The sequence below is a fragment of the Sapajus apella genome, unplaced genomic scaffold, assembly GCF_009761245.1.
Source record: "Sapajus apella isolate SASKATOON/1434 unplaced genomic scaffold, GSC_monkey_1.0 scaffold4, whole genome shotgun sequence".
NCBI lineage: Eukaryota > Metazoa > Chordata > Mammalia > Primates > Cebidae > Sapajus > Sapajus apella.
In genome coordinates, this window is record NW_022436944.1 from 34,753,506 (window position 1) to 34,770,284 (window position 16,779).

At 35.6% G+C, this 16,779-nt stretch overlaps 1 protein-coding gene across 3 annotated transcripts in view; it reads left to right on the top strand.

Annotated features, from left to right (window-relative positions):
• MRPL3 (mitochondrial ribosomal protein L3) overlaps positions 1 to 16,475 on the top strand; it is a 40,242-nt gene extending 23,767 nt beyond the window's left edge. For 2 of the 3 annotated variants that reach the window (XM_032266690.1, XM_032266698.1), the window contains 4 exons: positions 7,201 to 7,309; positions 8,719 to 8,796; positions 10,270 to 10,347; positions 15,978 to 16,474. In XM_032266690.1, the coding sequence (XP_032122581.1) occupies positions 7,201 to 7,309; positions 8,719 to 8,796; positions 10,270 to 10,347; positions 15,978 to 16,130 (418 nt within the window). In that variant the 3' untranslated portion in view covers positions 16,131 to 16,474. Of the gene's footprint in view, positions 1 to 7,200; positions 7,310 to 8,718; positions 8,797 to 10,269; positions 10,348 to 15,977 lie in introns of all 3 variants that reach the window. The other variant, XM_032266683.1, reaches the window with a different exon arrangement.
• The last annotated feature ends 304 nt before the right edge of the window (positions 16,476 to 16,779 follow it).

Consider the following 16,779-nt stretch of genomic DNA (forward strand, 5'->3'; position numbering starts at 1 on the left):
ACTGTAATCGAATGGCCGAGGCACTTCCAATTGGATCATAGTAGATGGGATTAGTAGAATTCTTGCCAGAGTGCAAGGTTGTGGAACTGCAGATTATTGCTAATAGCTTCAGGGATCAAAAAAACTTTTTTTCAACCTACAGGATAGCAAATATCTTAGGTTTGCAGACATTATGTTCTCTCTTGCCCATGAGAGAACTAACTTATTCTGCCATTGCAGCTCTAAAGTAGAGATGGGCAATATGTAAATGAATGTGCATGACTGTTCCAATAAAACTTATTTATGAAAACATACGGTCATCGCAGGCCAGTTTGCCAACCCCGCTTTTAAACCTTAATGAGAAGAGAATCAGAGGCAGCAAGAGGAAAGAGATTTCTGAAGGAATATTACAGAAGCACGAAAATAGGGAGGAAATGACAGTGGAAAGGGGCGGGACATTAAGGGGTGGAGGAAAACCCTATGGAGAGATTCTGTTTTAAAAGAGCCTGTAGGAATCTAAACACTGATGTTAAGAAATTAAATTTTGGGGGTTGTGTTAATGGTATTGTGGTTTTGTTCTTTGAAGGTATTTTTACTGTTTGGAGATCTGCACTGAAATATTTGTGAATGAAATGATAGGGTATCTGGAGTTTGCTTCATAATAATCTATTGGAGTTGTCAGAGGAGAGGAACAGCTGAAAAAAATAGGCCTCAAGTCAGTAATTGTCCAACACTGAGTGATGGATACTTAGGGATTTAATGAGTTATTAATCTCTCTGCTCCTGAATATTCCTTAAAACTTCCATAATAAAAGTTGTTTTAGTAAAAGACTTGGATTTGGGGGTTAACCTCAGAGTGAGTTCCAAAGAGTGATTGGAGAGGAAGATGGATTGCAGAGGGTGGATGGTAGATGAGAGAAGGAGTTTGTGTCCTAGTGAAGAGGAGGGGGGATATGAAGGGAAAAGAAGGTAGGAGAATTCAGTGGCTTCTCAAGGGGTAGAGAGAGACTCAGGGGATGGGAGTTTTAGAGGAAGTTCTCAGAGGACACAGAATGGATGGGTTTAAAAGCAGGTATGTGGTCGCTCTTCACCTTACGGACATTTCGTTTTATTCCTATAGACAAATAAATCCAGAATCATGCAATGAAAGGCAGTTTCCCACAAAGTAAAGAAATATGTGGTGGATTTATATTAAAACCTGTTTGTCTGCTTGTAGATGTTTGGGCATTTGTCACAATATAGCAAGGGAATGAAATTCTCATAGTAAGAATTTCTAGAGATTTATAGAATTCAGTGGGAAACATTAAATTGTGCATTCCCTTCTGCAGGATTGTTAGTCATACCTTTAAGCTTCTCCTCTCATTTTCTTCAAACCACCTTTTCAAACTAAGAGGCATGCCCATTATACAACAATGGGAAACTGTAGGACAGAAGAAAGAAGACTTAATCCCCTGTCTTCCCAGGACACAGCTATAGCCAGTAACAAATTTTTGACTTCTCTAGACTGAGCACTAGGGCTAAATAATACACAATTTCTACCCTTGGTGCACTGAAAGTGCGCTAAGGGGAAATGGACTAAGAAGCAAAGACATTAATGTTTCCTGGATTAAATTGTATTTCTGAATTTCTATATTTAGTATAGGTGCTATAAATAAAATACATCTTTTATGTCTTCTTAATTTTCAAATATATCTCACTAAAATTGGGATCTCTATGTTCTTTCCCCTTTGAGCTTTTCTTTATTTGATTTTCTTCTACCATCATTAAAAACTATAGTAGAAAAGGGGTGAGGGATTGTGACCTCTGGAAACCTTATATTCGAAATGTATCTGGCTATGCTAAGTATAGATTAGTTCATTTCTTGCTTTTGTTATATTTTTGTTCTCAAGTTGAGTAACAACTGAGAGTAGTATAAATACCTGTACCACACCATGGATCAACAGGTACACTCTGTTCTCTCTAAGTCTGAATTCAGCCAATAACTTTTCATGTTATTTATGTTTTATTCTTTTGTTTAAAGGTTACTGAAGAGGTTCCTGTTGTACAAGTATAACTACATGATGTGTTCTAGAGCTGGATTGAAAAGCAGTCTGTAATTAGCCAACAGATAATTAGCACTTTCAGGATACCACTTTTATCTTATAATTATTTACTCTTAAAATGAGCTAAATTATTTTCTGTAGTTCACCTGGCATGTGTTCTGTTGGTGCATTCACTCACACTCTTTTTAAGTAAGAGATCATCAGTTTAATAACACAGAAGTACCAGTGAACTTTCTACCAAGAATTGCCAGAGTAACATGTTCATTTAGATTAGTGTTGGCAGTCTCTCTCTCTCCTTTCTTCTTTGAAGTATTGTTTGCCAACTGATACGGTAAATTCAAATTACTCTTTAGGTATTTCTTTTTCATTTTTAAATTGCCAAGCACTGTACTTTCCAATTATGTTCTAAAATTCAGTGTTAAATGGAAACATTTGTTAACTTTCTGGAACATAATTTCAGTAAAATATTTGATTGTTCTCTTCTTAGGTGTTAATCAGTTTACATAACTAAATAGTGGGTTTTTAGTGTGTGATATGTTTTAGCCCTTTGATCAGGTATAAACATTATTTTGAGTTTTCACATCAAAAAAATTGTATGCATACTGTTCACATGCTTAATGTGAAGAATGTGGTATAAGCTACATTTAAATTATTCTTATAAAAGTAACTTTTGACCTATAATTTGATAGTATTCAGCTGTTAGGTTGTACATGTATCATTTTGTTTATATTTTTGTTTTCAAATTTGCGGTGGTAACCGTTGGCCAGGCTGGCCTCCCCTGACCTCAAGCAGCCCTCCCACATCAACTTCCCAAAGTGTTGGGATTACAGGTGTGTGCCACCATACTCAGCCTTATCCTTATTTTTATAGTGGATTTTTGATGTATTTAAAACAAACTCTATTATTCATATAGGCTTTCTTCAGTCCATTGCTCTCTGATAATTCTTTGTTAAATACATAGCAAGTCCTTGTGGAAGTTGGTTTTTATAGTCTTTTTGTCCTCTTTGTAAATGGCCTGATGCAGTACACTATATAATAATAGCAAACATTGGCGGAGTTAGGGAACACTCTTAAAAATATGTTGATCTATTATCTAGTGAAAGGTGAAAAAAAATCTTCAAGAGTATATAAAAATAATGTCACATGCCTGGCATGGTGGCTCATACCTGTTATCCCAACACTTTGGGAGGCCTAGGTGGGAGGATCACCCAAGGCTAGAAGTTCGAGACCAGCCTAAGCAACAAAACAAGATCCCTGTCTCTACCAAAATAATTAAAAATTAGCTGAGTGTGGTGGCATGCAACTGTAGTCTGTAGTCGTAACTACTCACGAGGCTGAGACGGGAGGATTGCTTGAGGCCAGGAGCTTAAGACTGCAGTGAGTTATCACTGTACCACTGTACTCCAGCCTGGTTGACAAAGTAAAATCCTGTCTAAAAAAAAAAATTTAGTACAGTCTTAAAATTTTTTCCAGTCCTTTCATTGTATCATTTGTACCGACATATTCAAAGGCAAATTTTATTTTTAATTGACACATTGCAGTTTTATTTATGGGGAACAAGTTGATGTCTTAAAATTTTTATATTGTTCAGAGGCCTCGGAAGTAATGCCACACATCTGCAACCATCTGATTGTGGGTTTTGACAAACCTGACAAAAACAAGCAATTGGGAAAAGATTCCTGTTTAATATGGTGTTGGGAAAACTGGTTAGCCATCTGCAGAAAGCTGAATTGGACCCTTTCCTCACACCTTACACTAACATTAACTCAAGATGGATTAAAGATTTAAACATAAGACCTAACACCGTAAAAACCCTAGAAGAAAACCTAGGGAATACCATTCAGGACATAGGCATGGGCAAGGACTTCATGACTACAATACCAAAAGCCAAAATAGACAAGTGGGATCTAATGAAACCTGAGTTCTGCACAGCAAAATAAACTATCAGTAGAGTGAACCAGCAACCAACAGAATGGGAAAAAATATTTGCAATCTACCCATCTGACAAAGGGCTGATACCCAGAATCTACAAAGAACTAAAACAAATGTACAAGAAAAAAAACAAACAAACCCATTCAAAAGTGGGCGAAGGATATGAACAGTTTACAAAAGAAGACATTTATGAGGCCGACCAACGTGAAAAAATACTCAACATCACTGGTCATTAGAGAAATGCAAATCAAAACCACATTGAGATACCATCTCACGCCAGTTAGAATGGAGATCATTAAAAAATCAGGAGACAACAGATGCTGGAGAGGATGTGGAGAAATAGGAACACTTTACACTGCTGGTGGGAGTATAAATTAGTTCAACCATTGTGGAAGACAGTGTGGCAATTCCTCAAGGACCTAGAAATAGAAATTCCATTTGACCCAGCAATCCTGTACTGGATATATACCCAAAGGATTATAAATCATTCTATTATAAAGACACATGCACACGTGTTCATTGTGGCACTGTTTACAATAGCAAAGACCTGGAACCAACCCAAATGCCCATCGACGAAAGACTGGACAAGGCAAATGTGGCACATATACACCATGGAATATTATGCAGCCATAAAAAAGGATGAGTTCACATGCTTGGTAGGGATATGGATGAATCTGGAAACCATCATTCTCAGCAAACTGACACAAGAACAGAAAACCAAATACCACGTTCTCACTCATAGGCAGGTGTTGAACAATGAGAACACATGGGCACATGGAGGGGAATATCACACACTGGGGTCTGTTGGGGATGGGAGGCTATGAGAGGGACAGAAGAGACTGGGGAGGTTGGGGAGGGATAGCACTGGGAGAAATGGCTGATGTAAGTGATGGGGGTAATGGAGGCAGCAAACCACCATGGCATGTGTGTACCCATGCAACCATCCTGCAAGATCTGCACATGTACCCCAGAACTTAATGTACAATTTTTAAAAAGTTCATAGAAAAGAAAGAAAAATATGTCAATTTAAATTTCATTATTAAAGCAGTCAAAATTAAAAAAAATAAAAGTTACATTCAAATTAAAAGAAATGTTTATATTGTATAATGATCAAATCAGGGTAGTTACTATACCTGTTACTTTGTGCATTTATCATTTTTTTTGTGGTGAGAACATTCAAAAACCTTCCTAGCTATTTTGTAGTATATAATAATTTACTGTTAACTGTAGATAGCCTACTGTATAATAGAACACCAGAACTCATTCCTTCTGTCTAGTTGTAGTTTGGTACCCATTAACCAACCTCTCCCCATCCTCCTCATTCCCATCCTCATCCTCTCCCCAGTCTCTGGATAACCACTGTTATAGTCTCTACTTCTATGACAGAAAACCAAACACCACATGTTCTCACTCCTGGGCGGGTGTTGAACAATGAGAACACATGGGCACATGGAGGGGAACATCACACACTGGGGTCTGTTGGGGATGGGAGGCTATGGGAGGGACAGAAGAGGGTGGGGAGGTTGGGGAGGGATAACATTGGGAGAAATGGCTGATATAGGTGATGGGGGAATGGAGGCAGCAAACCAACATGGCATGTGTGTACCTATGCAACAATCCTGCAAGATCTGCACATGTACCCCAGAACTTAACGTACAATTAAAAAAAAGTTCATAGAAAAGAAAAATACGTCAATTTAAATTTTATTATTAAAGCAGTCATTAATTAGATAGCAGCATTTTTTAGATTCCACATGTGAGTGAGATCATACATGATTTGTCTTTATGTGTCTGGCATATTTGACTTAACATAATGCCCTACAGTTTCATTCATGTTGTTGCAAATGACAGGATTTTGCTTTTTATGGCAATCATATTTCATTGTGTATATGTGCCATGTTTTCTTTATCCATTTGTCTGTTATTGCATACTTAGGTTGATTCTGTATCTTGGCTATTGAGAATAGTGCTCAGTAAATATAAAGTATTTCTTCAACATGCTGATTTCATGTCCTTTGGATATCTACCCTTTGGTGGGATTGCTGGATCATATGGTAGTCGTATTTTTAATGTTTTGAGGGATGCTTCCTTGCTGTTTTCTATACTAATTTATATCCCAGCCAAGGGTGTAAGTGTTCTCTTTTGTCCACATTCTCACCAACATGTTTTCTTTTGCCATTTTGATAGAAGCCATTGTAACTGGAATGAGATGGTATCTTATTGTGGTTTTGATTTGCATTTCCCTGATAATTAGTGGCTATGAACATTTTTTGTATACTTCTTGGCCATTTCTTTGTCTCCTTTTGAGGAATGTGTTAAGATGTTTTGCTTATTTTTAATTGGATTAAAGCATTTTTTTCCCATTTATTCCTCTATTGTACTAGTATCTATTGCTCCCTGAAACTTAATAACTTAAAATAACAAAAATTTATTACCTTAGTTTCTGTGCTCAGAAATCCCAATACAATTTACCTAGATGCCTCTGACATGGGGTCTCTCCCAAGACTACAGTCAAGGCATCAGCCAGGGTTACAGTCTTGTCAGGGTTCTAAGGAGAATCTGCCACCATACCCACTAATAAGCCATTGACAGACCTCAGGTCCTTGGTTAATGGCTGGAGGCATCCAGCTTACACTAACTATGGTTAGTTTACACTAACTATGGAAGTTGGCTTCCTTCAGAGCCTACCAAGCAAGAGAGTACCAAGATGGAAGTTACAGTCTCTTTGTAACCAAATCTCAGAAGTGACATCTCATCACTTTTGCCATATTTTATTCATTAGAAGCAAGGCACTAGGTTCACCCAGACTCATTGAGGGAGGGAATTAAGCAAGAGCATGAGTACCAGGAGGTGGTGATCTTTGGTTTCCATCTTAATGGCTGCCTGCCATATCTGTTATAAGTACTTTGAAACTTCTCAAGCTTTTTCATTTTTACTGTGTCATCTTCACAGGATTAGGATGATAAAACTCGCTGTTCAGATAAAATTCCCTGTGCTTAGCTTGCTGGTGTCTCACAATCTTGAATTAATCATTTTATATAGAATTAGACTCCAGGAAGGGATGCAGACCAGGACAGAGATAAAGGAATGTTTATTTGCAGTTTTACTTGTATAGCCTTTTCTAGTTATTTAGATAAGAAGCTTTGTTAAAACTCTAACAAGAAAGCATACACTTGGTACTAGAAAGTGTACAAGTGGGAATATTCTATGCTCTTTTCGTTATGTAAATTCTAATGTTTGTTTTGTTCAGCATTGGTAAAGGTTTTCAAGGTGTCATGAAAAGATGGGGATTTAAAGGCCAGCCGGCTACACATGGTCAGACAAAAACCCACAGGAGACCTGGAGCTATTTCAACTGGTGTGAGTATAACTAGTGAAACTCTCTCTTTAGTGCTAAATATTCAACTTCTGCACATGTAGCCCTCAGTCCTTCCTTGATATAAAGTGACATAATTTTAGTCTGACCCCAGAGCGGGGGTCCAAGAACTTGTCACCCTTTTATGGATCCTTGCCTCACTCATTTCCCAGAGCCACACTAGAATTAGTTATATTCCACATTGTTAGTTGAGCATCTGTAGTTTGGCTGTGTATAGCCTGAGTCTAAATTTAAAATGTACTTTGTGCAAATGTTGAATTCCTAGTAGGTTTGTCTTTTGATATCTTATCAGTTAGCAATTCAGAAATAATTTTCTGTGAATCGTAGGATTGAGCAGATAAGTAAATATATTGATAATGAGAGCTAGGCTTCTCACCATTGGGAAAGGGCACTGAAGTATGAAAATGAGAAAATTAAAATGAACTCTGTAGTGTTGAATTCAAATTTTAAGTATGTATTTACTGTTTGGTGAGGTAGAGGAGTGCATCCATGCACACAAGGAAAAAATGTAGCACACAGAAATGGAGCAGTGCGTGTGTGCTTATGTCTCAGCTCTGTCTACTGGAACATTGTAGTCATGTATAACAGAATATATTTGTGGAATGAATAAGAGTACTATTTAGTCTATAATACTCAGAATTGTCTTTTAAGCCTGTTGGTTACATGTTAAACATATCTAATGCCATGATGAAGTACTTCCACTAGGAGTTTCACCAGTTAATGTGAGAGCAGCTGATGGAAAAGGGTTTATATTCTGAAAATTCATGTGTTGTAAGAAGATGTCCTATTTTAGCTGTAATTCAGATTTGCTTCTTTAGATGTAGAACTATTATCCATTATCAGAGCCAAAATCAGGAACTGTGTGAAGCTGTTAGATTTATGTAAATCAGAGAAAACCAGGGCTAGACAAACTCACTATTTTAATAACTGTCCTTTAATAATTTTGGTCAAGGAACATAACATCTAAAGCAAGGAGGAGTAGGACCATTCCAGCACCAGTGGTATGAATGAAGTCCATTAAGTTAGTTAATACAGAAGATTAGTTCAAAACAGGCCTGCAGTCTATTTTTTTCTTTGAATGATGGTGTCCTGTGTCTGTAAGCCCTTGTCCTTTTTTAGTTCTTAGCCAGTATTAGGTCACTTGTTACTGAGTTTTTCTCCTGAATCTGTTTTGTAGTCTATATTTATCTTAAGAGTCTAGTCTGATTTAGAAAGGAAATCCTATAGGGGTAAACATGACTAAATCCATATTTAGTTCCTTACTGGGACCTAGCCAAATAGGGGAAAAATAAAACATTTTAATAATTTTTATCCTTAGTTTGCATTGTGGTTTGATCAGTACTGTTTAAAATTGATAGTACTTAAAAGTATTAACTTTAGTTTTCTCATTTAGGATGTTGCCAGAGTCTGGCCTGGAACTAAATTGCCTGGACAAACGGGAAACATAGATAGGACAGTACATGGACTAAAAGTAAGTTTTACAAGTGGTTCTTTTTAGAAACAGTTAAATTGTCTAAATTCAAAGGCAGCAGAATATGTGTTTAATGTGTGTCTGTGTACCATTGTTCTAATAGGCTTTAAAGTTATTGAGGAAAAGAGGATACATGAGTTGTGTGTGTGTGTACACTCTAGCTGTAGTCCTAGTAGTAGTAATGGTATTCCAAGCCATGAAAAGCACAGTCATTAAAGAGACAAAATTAGTAGTCTACTCTTGGACCTAGATTTTTACAAGATACTGTTGCATGAAAAAGTAAGATTCAGAGCATTATGTATAATCCTCCTATTTGAGTAAAAGATGGAACAAAAGCTCTCTACATATGTATGTTGCTGTGCCATTATATAATCACAGAAGATTTGAAGGGCATATACCAGGTTATCTTGGATTATTTATCATATATGTGTGTGTAGAAGTGGATGTACGTAAGGAAAAAGAGAGGAAGACAATCAAAATAGAAGGAAAGAATAGCACTACAAAAGGATTGTGATATACATCCGTTCTTATAAAAAATATGTTTATATATTTAAAAGAGAAGTTGAATTCAATCTCTACCCATGAGAAATGTAAGTATACTGTAAAGGATGCTGTGTAATTATATTTCTGTTAAACAGCTAATGTTTATATTTGTTTGCATATATGTTTTAAAGTATAGAAAGTACAGAGAAGAAAGTAAGCTACCAATAAGAACAGAGACAATCACTGGAAACATTTTGGTGCATATTTTCCCATTCTCTATTCTCGATACATTTTATATATAAATTTTGACCAGGAGAAGTTTTCTAATTTTATATAATTAAACAAGTTTTTTTTTTTTTTACCTGTTCTACACATTTTTACTCATCAGAGACCATCTGTTTGCTGTATTTTCTTCGTGTGTGATTTCAATTTCTGTAATATTTAATATTATTCATTATTAAATAGGAGCCATGGGTCACACTCGATTCCTTCTCTAAATATTTTATTTTCTCAATACCATTTTCTGACCAGTCATTCTTTTCCTATTTATATAATTTTTTTCTCCACATGAAGATCTTTTGAGGACCATCTACTCAGCCTGCTTACTTTAGAAATTAATCAGTGAGGTTGTGGCTTCTCTAGCCTCTAGTTACAGCAAGCTAGTATTAACTAAAAATAAAATTAATTTCTACTTGTTTTTATTAATGGTACCAACAGAGTCCATTCAGATATCCAAATAGACTTGATCATTCAGTCACATCTCTATTTAAAATGAGTTTACTACTTCCCTAAGATATATGTGCTGTGGTCTTCTATTACAAGTCATCTATAGGACTTGAAGTTTTTGAATTCTTACTCAACCTTCTGAAGTACTGATAAGATTATTACTTTACAAGCAACTTACATCCTCAGCTTTTAGTTACATTGTTTTAATACAAGTATATCCTAAAATTTTTGACTCTTAAAGTGTGGTTTTCTTTCATGCTTTAGGTGTGGAGAATAAACACAAAGCACAACATAATCTATGTAAATGGCTCTGTACCTGGACATAAAAATTGCTTAGTAAAGGTAAGTATAACTGTCTTCCTTTTTCTCCTTTTTGGTTTCTTACTCGCAAGCTACCAAGTTCCTATCTTTATTTTCTGTTGTTCGTATATGGGGATATTTGCCATAAAGTCTCCTTTGACTCATATATGTGACTTATAAATAAATGGCTGCTTTTCCACATGTTCTCTTCTGAATCTGTTTGCTTTTTCGTAGCACCTGAGTGAAAAAAATGCACAAGGTGACCTATGTTATATTTTTGTAAAACCAATAACCTGTAAAAAGGGTAAGGCCATGATGTATTAGTCCATCCTAATAGAATGGATGGACTCCTACAAAGGAATACCTGAAATTAGGTAATTTATAAAGAAAAGGAGTTTAATTGGCTCATAGTTCCACAGGCTGTACAGGGAGCATGGCTAGGGAGGTCTCAGGAAACTTAAAATCATAGGAAAAGGGGAAGGAGAGGCAGGCATGTGTTACACAGCTGGAGCAGGAGGAAGAGAGGGAAGGGGGAGGTGCTACACACTTTTAAACAAGATCTTGTGAGAACTCACTATCAATAGAATAGCAAGGGGGAAGTCTGCCCTCATGATCCACATACTTCCCATCAGGCCCCTCTTCCAACACTGGGGATTACAATTTGACATGAGATTTGGGCAGGGACACAAATTCAAACTGTGTTGGGCCAGTAAGCAAAAAGATGTTCAGGAATATGAGACATAAATTTTGATAACTATTGCCAAAATACTAGTGTATCTCTGTCCTTCCAAAAGGAACATGTTAGCTTTTTAAAGTGCCCCATCTACAAGTGAATGGATAAAGAAAATGTGGTATATGTGTGTTTGAGACAGAGTCTTGTACTGTCTGTCGCCCAGGATGGAGTGCAATGGTGCAATCTCTACTCACTATAACCTCTGCCTCCCACATTCAAGTGATTCTTATGCGTCAGCCTCCCAAATAGCTGGGGCTACAGGCATGCACCACCACACCTATGTGTGTATGTATATTTTTATATATGGCTGAAGAATGTTCAGAGAACGCACACACAATAGAATATTTTTCAGCCATAAAGCAGAATTAATTGCTGTTCTTTGTGGTGACGTAGATAAACCTGGAGGATATTATGTTAAGTGTAATAAGCTAGGCACAGAAAGACAAATATTGCATGATCTCACTTTTATGTGGAATCTAAAAAAGTTGATTTCATAGAAGTAGAGAGCAGAATGGTTTTACCAGAAGCTGGGGAAATGTACTGGGGAGGAGGAGTAGGAGAGGGTCTAGCACAGAGTTACAGTCAGGAAGAATACATTCTGGTGTTCTGTTACATAGTAGGGTGACTGACTATAGCTAATAATAATGTATATTTGAATATAGCTAGAAGAGAGGATTTTTAATGTTATTACAAAGAAATCATACATGTTTAAAGTGATAGATATGCTAATTATCCTATTTGATCATTATACAATATATGTATGTATTGAGACATCACACTGTACACCATATATATTTGCAATTATGTGTCAATTATAAGTAAACCCTGCCTCCACCCCCAAAAAATTTTTTTTAGCTTTTAAAAGAGTTACTTTGACAAACCAGAAATACATAAGGTAAAAATTAGATTCATGGAAAAAAAAGTGGTTAAAGGTAGACATTTGAGTGGGAGCTTTCTTATTATTACTAGTACCATGCTCTGATTACATCTTTAAGTGTTTTTCTTAAAAAATGAAAAGCTATGTACAGAGAGATTAGATACATTTTAAGAAAAACTCTTTCAGTTCTCAAAGACTGACTTCAATAAAATACAAAATAAACATTCTGCCTGGGGTTTATTCCAACATAATGCAAATTTTCTTACCTCTGAGTTTTGAATCTTCCATTTTGAAAATAAATTTGTATTAGAAGTGATGTCAGCTATTCTCCAAAGTATATTCTTCGTTGATTTTCCAATGAAAGCAGCAAAGAAATACTGAAACTTGAACCTCTGATTTTTTAAATTCAATGTTTCTTATATATTTTTCTTATTTCTAGGTTCCATTACTAACATAAGGAATAATTTTTTGAAATCTTGCAAGGAATAAGAGTTTTATTTTTTAAAGTTACCTTTCTGGGACACTTACTGACTGGATTATTCTCATTTTTCTTAAAGAAAAAAATGCATTTAAGCCAAGGCTGGTGGCTTGCATCTGTAATTCCGGCTACTCAGGACGCTGAAGTGGGAGTATAGGATCACATGGGCTCAGGAGTTGGAGGCTACAGTGAGCTGTGATCACACCACAGCATTCTAGCCTGGGCAACAGAGTGGGACCTTGCTTCTACTGAAAGAGAGAGAGAGAGAGGGGAGGAGAGAAAGAAAGAAAGATGCATTTGATGAATTTTTTTAAGTTTTATTTTTTTCCTTAAGTTTGCGGGCTTTTCCAAGTAAGGCAGTCATACAATGACAGGTAGTTGAAGCCAGAGGACTATTATTGTACTTCTCATAATATTTTGTCTTCATAATTCATATGAAAATATTTCTTCACATCCCTGGCCCCACATTCTAGATTACAGATTGTAAATAGCACAACCAAATAAAGGAGGATTATTTTTTTATACTAGAATTATACTGGACAGCAGATTAATTTTTAAATGTCAGATCCTCCTTTTCTGCCCATTTTTCAACATACATGATTCTAGGCTGGTTTTCTAGCTGAGCCTTACCATTGGTTGCTGTGACTTCTCAAGTACTTCTACAGCATCTTCTCAAGTACTTCTACAACTTCCCTGTCACCAGCAGGGATAGTCAGTTATCTTAAAAAACTGTAGTACATACAATGACATTCTGATGCAGTTGTAAATAGTTTATAACCAGTAACATTTATGACTCATGTTTATCACCTACTTCAATAAAAGATTGCTTCCAAAAACTCTATTCACTGTCATAACCAATAATAGTTTGCCATCACTGAAGATACTCAGAAGGTATACCAAAGAGTTCTGAAAAAGGAGCCTAAATACATTTTGAGAAACGGGCATCAGAACAATGTCTAGTCCCCTTTGAACTATTAACACACTAGTGAATATATTTCCAGCAAGTGTATTTGGATAATAAAAGAACTCATCCTGGCCGGCCATGGTGGCTCACGCCTGTAATCCCAGCACTTTGGGAAGCCAAGGCAGGCGGATCACAAGATCAGGAGTTCGAGACCATCCTGGCCAACGTGGTGAAACCCCGTCTCTACTAAAATATAAAAAATTAGCTAGGTGTGGTGGCAGATATTGTAGTCCCAGCTACTTAGGAGGCTGAGGCAGGGGAATCACTTGAAGTCAGAGGCAAAGATTACAGTGAGCCAAGATCGCACCACTGCACTCCAGCCTGGCGACAGAGTGAGACTCTGTCTCAAAAAAAAAAAAACTCATCCTTAAAAAAAATGTTTGAAATATGGTGCTTAAATAACTTTCTTTTGTAACCATAAGTATCTGCCCAGGCATTAATTAAGGTGTGAATTTGGTGAACATTTTGTAAGTTTTAAATGATAAAACCTTGGCATGTCCTTTCACTCCATTATTTCTGTTCCTCCAATGATTCCATAGCAGGTAAACTAGGCCTTTCTTGCCCACGGGCTTTGAGACACTCCCTAGTGGGCAGTCAATTTTATTAACATCCACTCACCTCTTGGGAGCTTTTGTTTCCTCAGAGTACAGGGGAACCAATATTATTATTTTTTTTAAATATTCTAAAGTTAGTAAAGATAGTCTTAGAGATGATCAACCTGTTTAACAGGCATGAGCTTTTTGTTTTGCTATTTGGATTCACTAAATGTGTTGAGGAAAACTAAAGAGCTATTGTTTACAGCGTAAGAGGTATAAATGTATGTTATACTGTTCATTTGTGTTCATTCCTATGTCCGAATATATAATGTATTTTCAAATTTGCCTGGTTTTTGTCCTTTTCCCGCATTTTCTTAAAAGATTTGAACTGGTTTGCTGGTAGTCATAAAAAGAATGAGGTAGATAATTGAGGGAGTCGTGGTGCAGGCAGGAAAATAAACCTTGGGGTGAGATTAAATACACAAAAATACATATACAGGTTTATACATTTGTTAAAGATGGGCTACAGACCTGCAACCCTCAGCTTTTGCACCACCGAGACAAAAATGGTTGTGAAGAGATGTCATTTACATTTCACATTCTTGAATTATAATGCTTAGATTTTATAAACGTTACTTCTTTGTCTAAAATATTTCTCAGTTATAATCTATAAAAGTATGAAAGCAACCGAGAATTATTTCTTTGGGTCATTGATGACTAAATTTTTATATCTCAAATTAGCACAGAAAGTTTTGTTGTGATTAGTTTTGTTAGGTTTTTTCCTTGGGTTTTCTTTTCAATCCAAAATACTGAGAATGTTTAAATTGGTAAGCATATGACATTTTCCCTTTTTAAAGTTCAACCCAAGATTAATGGATTGGGGGAAAAAAATTAAACAAGTTTTTTTTCTTCTAGGTAATTTACTGATAATTTCTTGAAACAATTTTAACAAGAGGGATTAAAGTAGGTCTGTTTTTCTGCACTAAGCTGTTCCTGGCAGCTGTGTACTTCACTTCGATCAAATTATTCATTTCTTATTGCTAAAGTAATTATGCCTCATTTTGCTCTGTGTATATATTACATGTAAATTTTTTTTTAAATTTACTTATGAATGAAAGCTGTAGAATGAGTCAAGCTCTGAAGAACCCAATAATGCTTTCTGAAAATAAAAATCAATGTTTTAGATCACATCAGTATCAATACTAAAGTTGTTCAGTCTGTGAATTCACAGAATTTTTTAGAACATAAAGAGTTAACAGAGCTCTTAGAAAGACTCATAGGTCTTTTATTGTTTTTGCTAAATACTAGTCTGTCTTTAACTTCTCAGTAAGAATATATGTTCTGACACACATCGTGCTGCATTTATTGTATATGAATATAGGATTGGTTGTTACATCTATAAGCAGAAAATGTACTAAGGCCATGGGAGTAATTGGGTGCTAAACCAAAAATGATCATTTTCATTCTGGTGAACACAGGACCAGATATAAAGTAGTCTCAACTTAAAGGCCCTCACCCAGGTTTGAAAATGCTGAATGATTATCTTTAAATCTTCTATCAATACAAGACTTTTTTTTTTTTTTTTTTTTTTTGACCATGTGACATAGAAATACAATCTTGTTTGTTTGTTTTGTTTGCTGGAGAAATGACACTTTTGGTAGGGGAAGAAAAATGTAAGCTAATTTTCTTAGTAAGAGAGGATATTTTTAATTACGTGCTCTTAGAGTTAAGATTAACAAAAATGCTAGTTTGTCAGGTCATTATATTTTAAAATGAATCATATAAATAAAATTCAAGTAGTAACTTTAGAATGTGATTTTATCCTGTTGGGCAGTCCTAGAGATTCTTATAGTTAAGATATAAAGTAATAATTGGTGATTTTATTCTTATGGCTGCTTGAGTTTCTGTTATTTTTTAGAATTAAAGGAAAGCATTGACTGAATTCTTTTTATATATGTAATAGTTTTGTTATTCGCATTAGAAAATATAGTAGCAGATGTTTCTTTGATTATGAATAATAGCTGAAAAGGCTACCTTTAAATAACAACTGGCATCACTAATAAAAGATTTTTGCCTTCTCTCAGGTCAGAGATTCTAAACTGCCTGCCTATAAGGATCTCTGTAAAAATCTACCATTCCCTACATATTTTCCTGATGCAGACGAAGAGGAACTACCAGAAGATTTGTATGATGAAAATGTGTATCAGCCCAGTGAACCTTCTATTACATTTGCCTAACATCATTGGATGTGGCAGAACCTTACATATCCTGTGAGCTTTGATGAGCTGGAGTGATATAATAACTACCAGAAATCATATTCTCCTTAGTCACAACAAAATCACGCTCGTCATCTTTGCCAAGGGCATAAATGTATCCTTCATACCCCCATTACATTTTGTTAAAAAAATTACCACATTAAACATATGAGTTAAGATGATTGGATTTGCTGAAATTGGTGTTTGGCATATTAGCCAAATATTCATAATTTATGGTCTTTATTCTTTTTAACTACATATGTCCCAAGTTATCTTAAGATGTCTATAAATTTAACTTTTATTAAAGTTTGGTCAATCTTTGTGAAACTGGTTGTGGAACAGTGGAAAACCATATGGGGACTATGGTGCAACCTATTTGGGTAAAGAAACTGTTTGCTAAAATGAAGAAAGTAAATAGATTTTTATTTAAATTACAGAAACATATATGTTAAAGGCCAGACAAAGGAAAGACAATAAAATAATAAATTATGGGCCTTGTTTACATTTTTGTTGGGAGAGGTGATTACTTTTTAAGTTTTATCACTCAGTTATAAGATCCATGTGATGATTTTCATTTCTCATTGATACTTTTTTTTTTTTTTTTTAAACAGGATCTTGCTCTGTTGCCCAG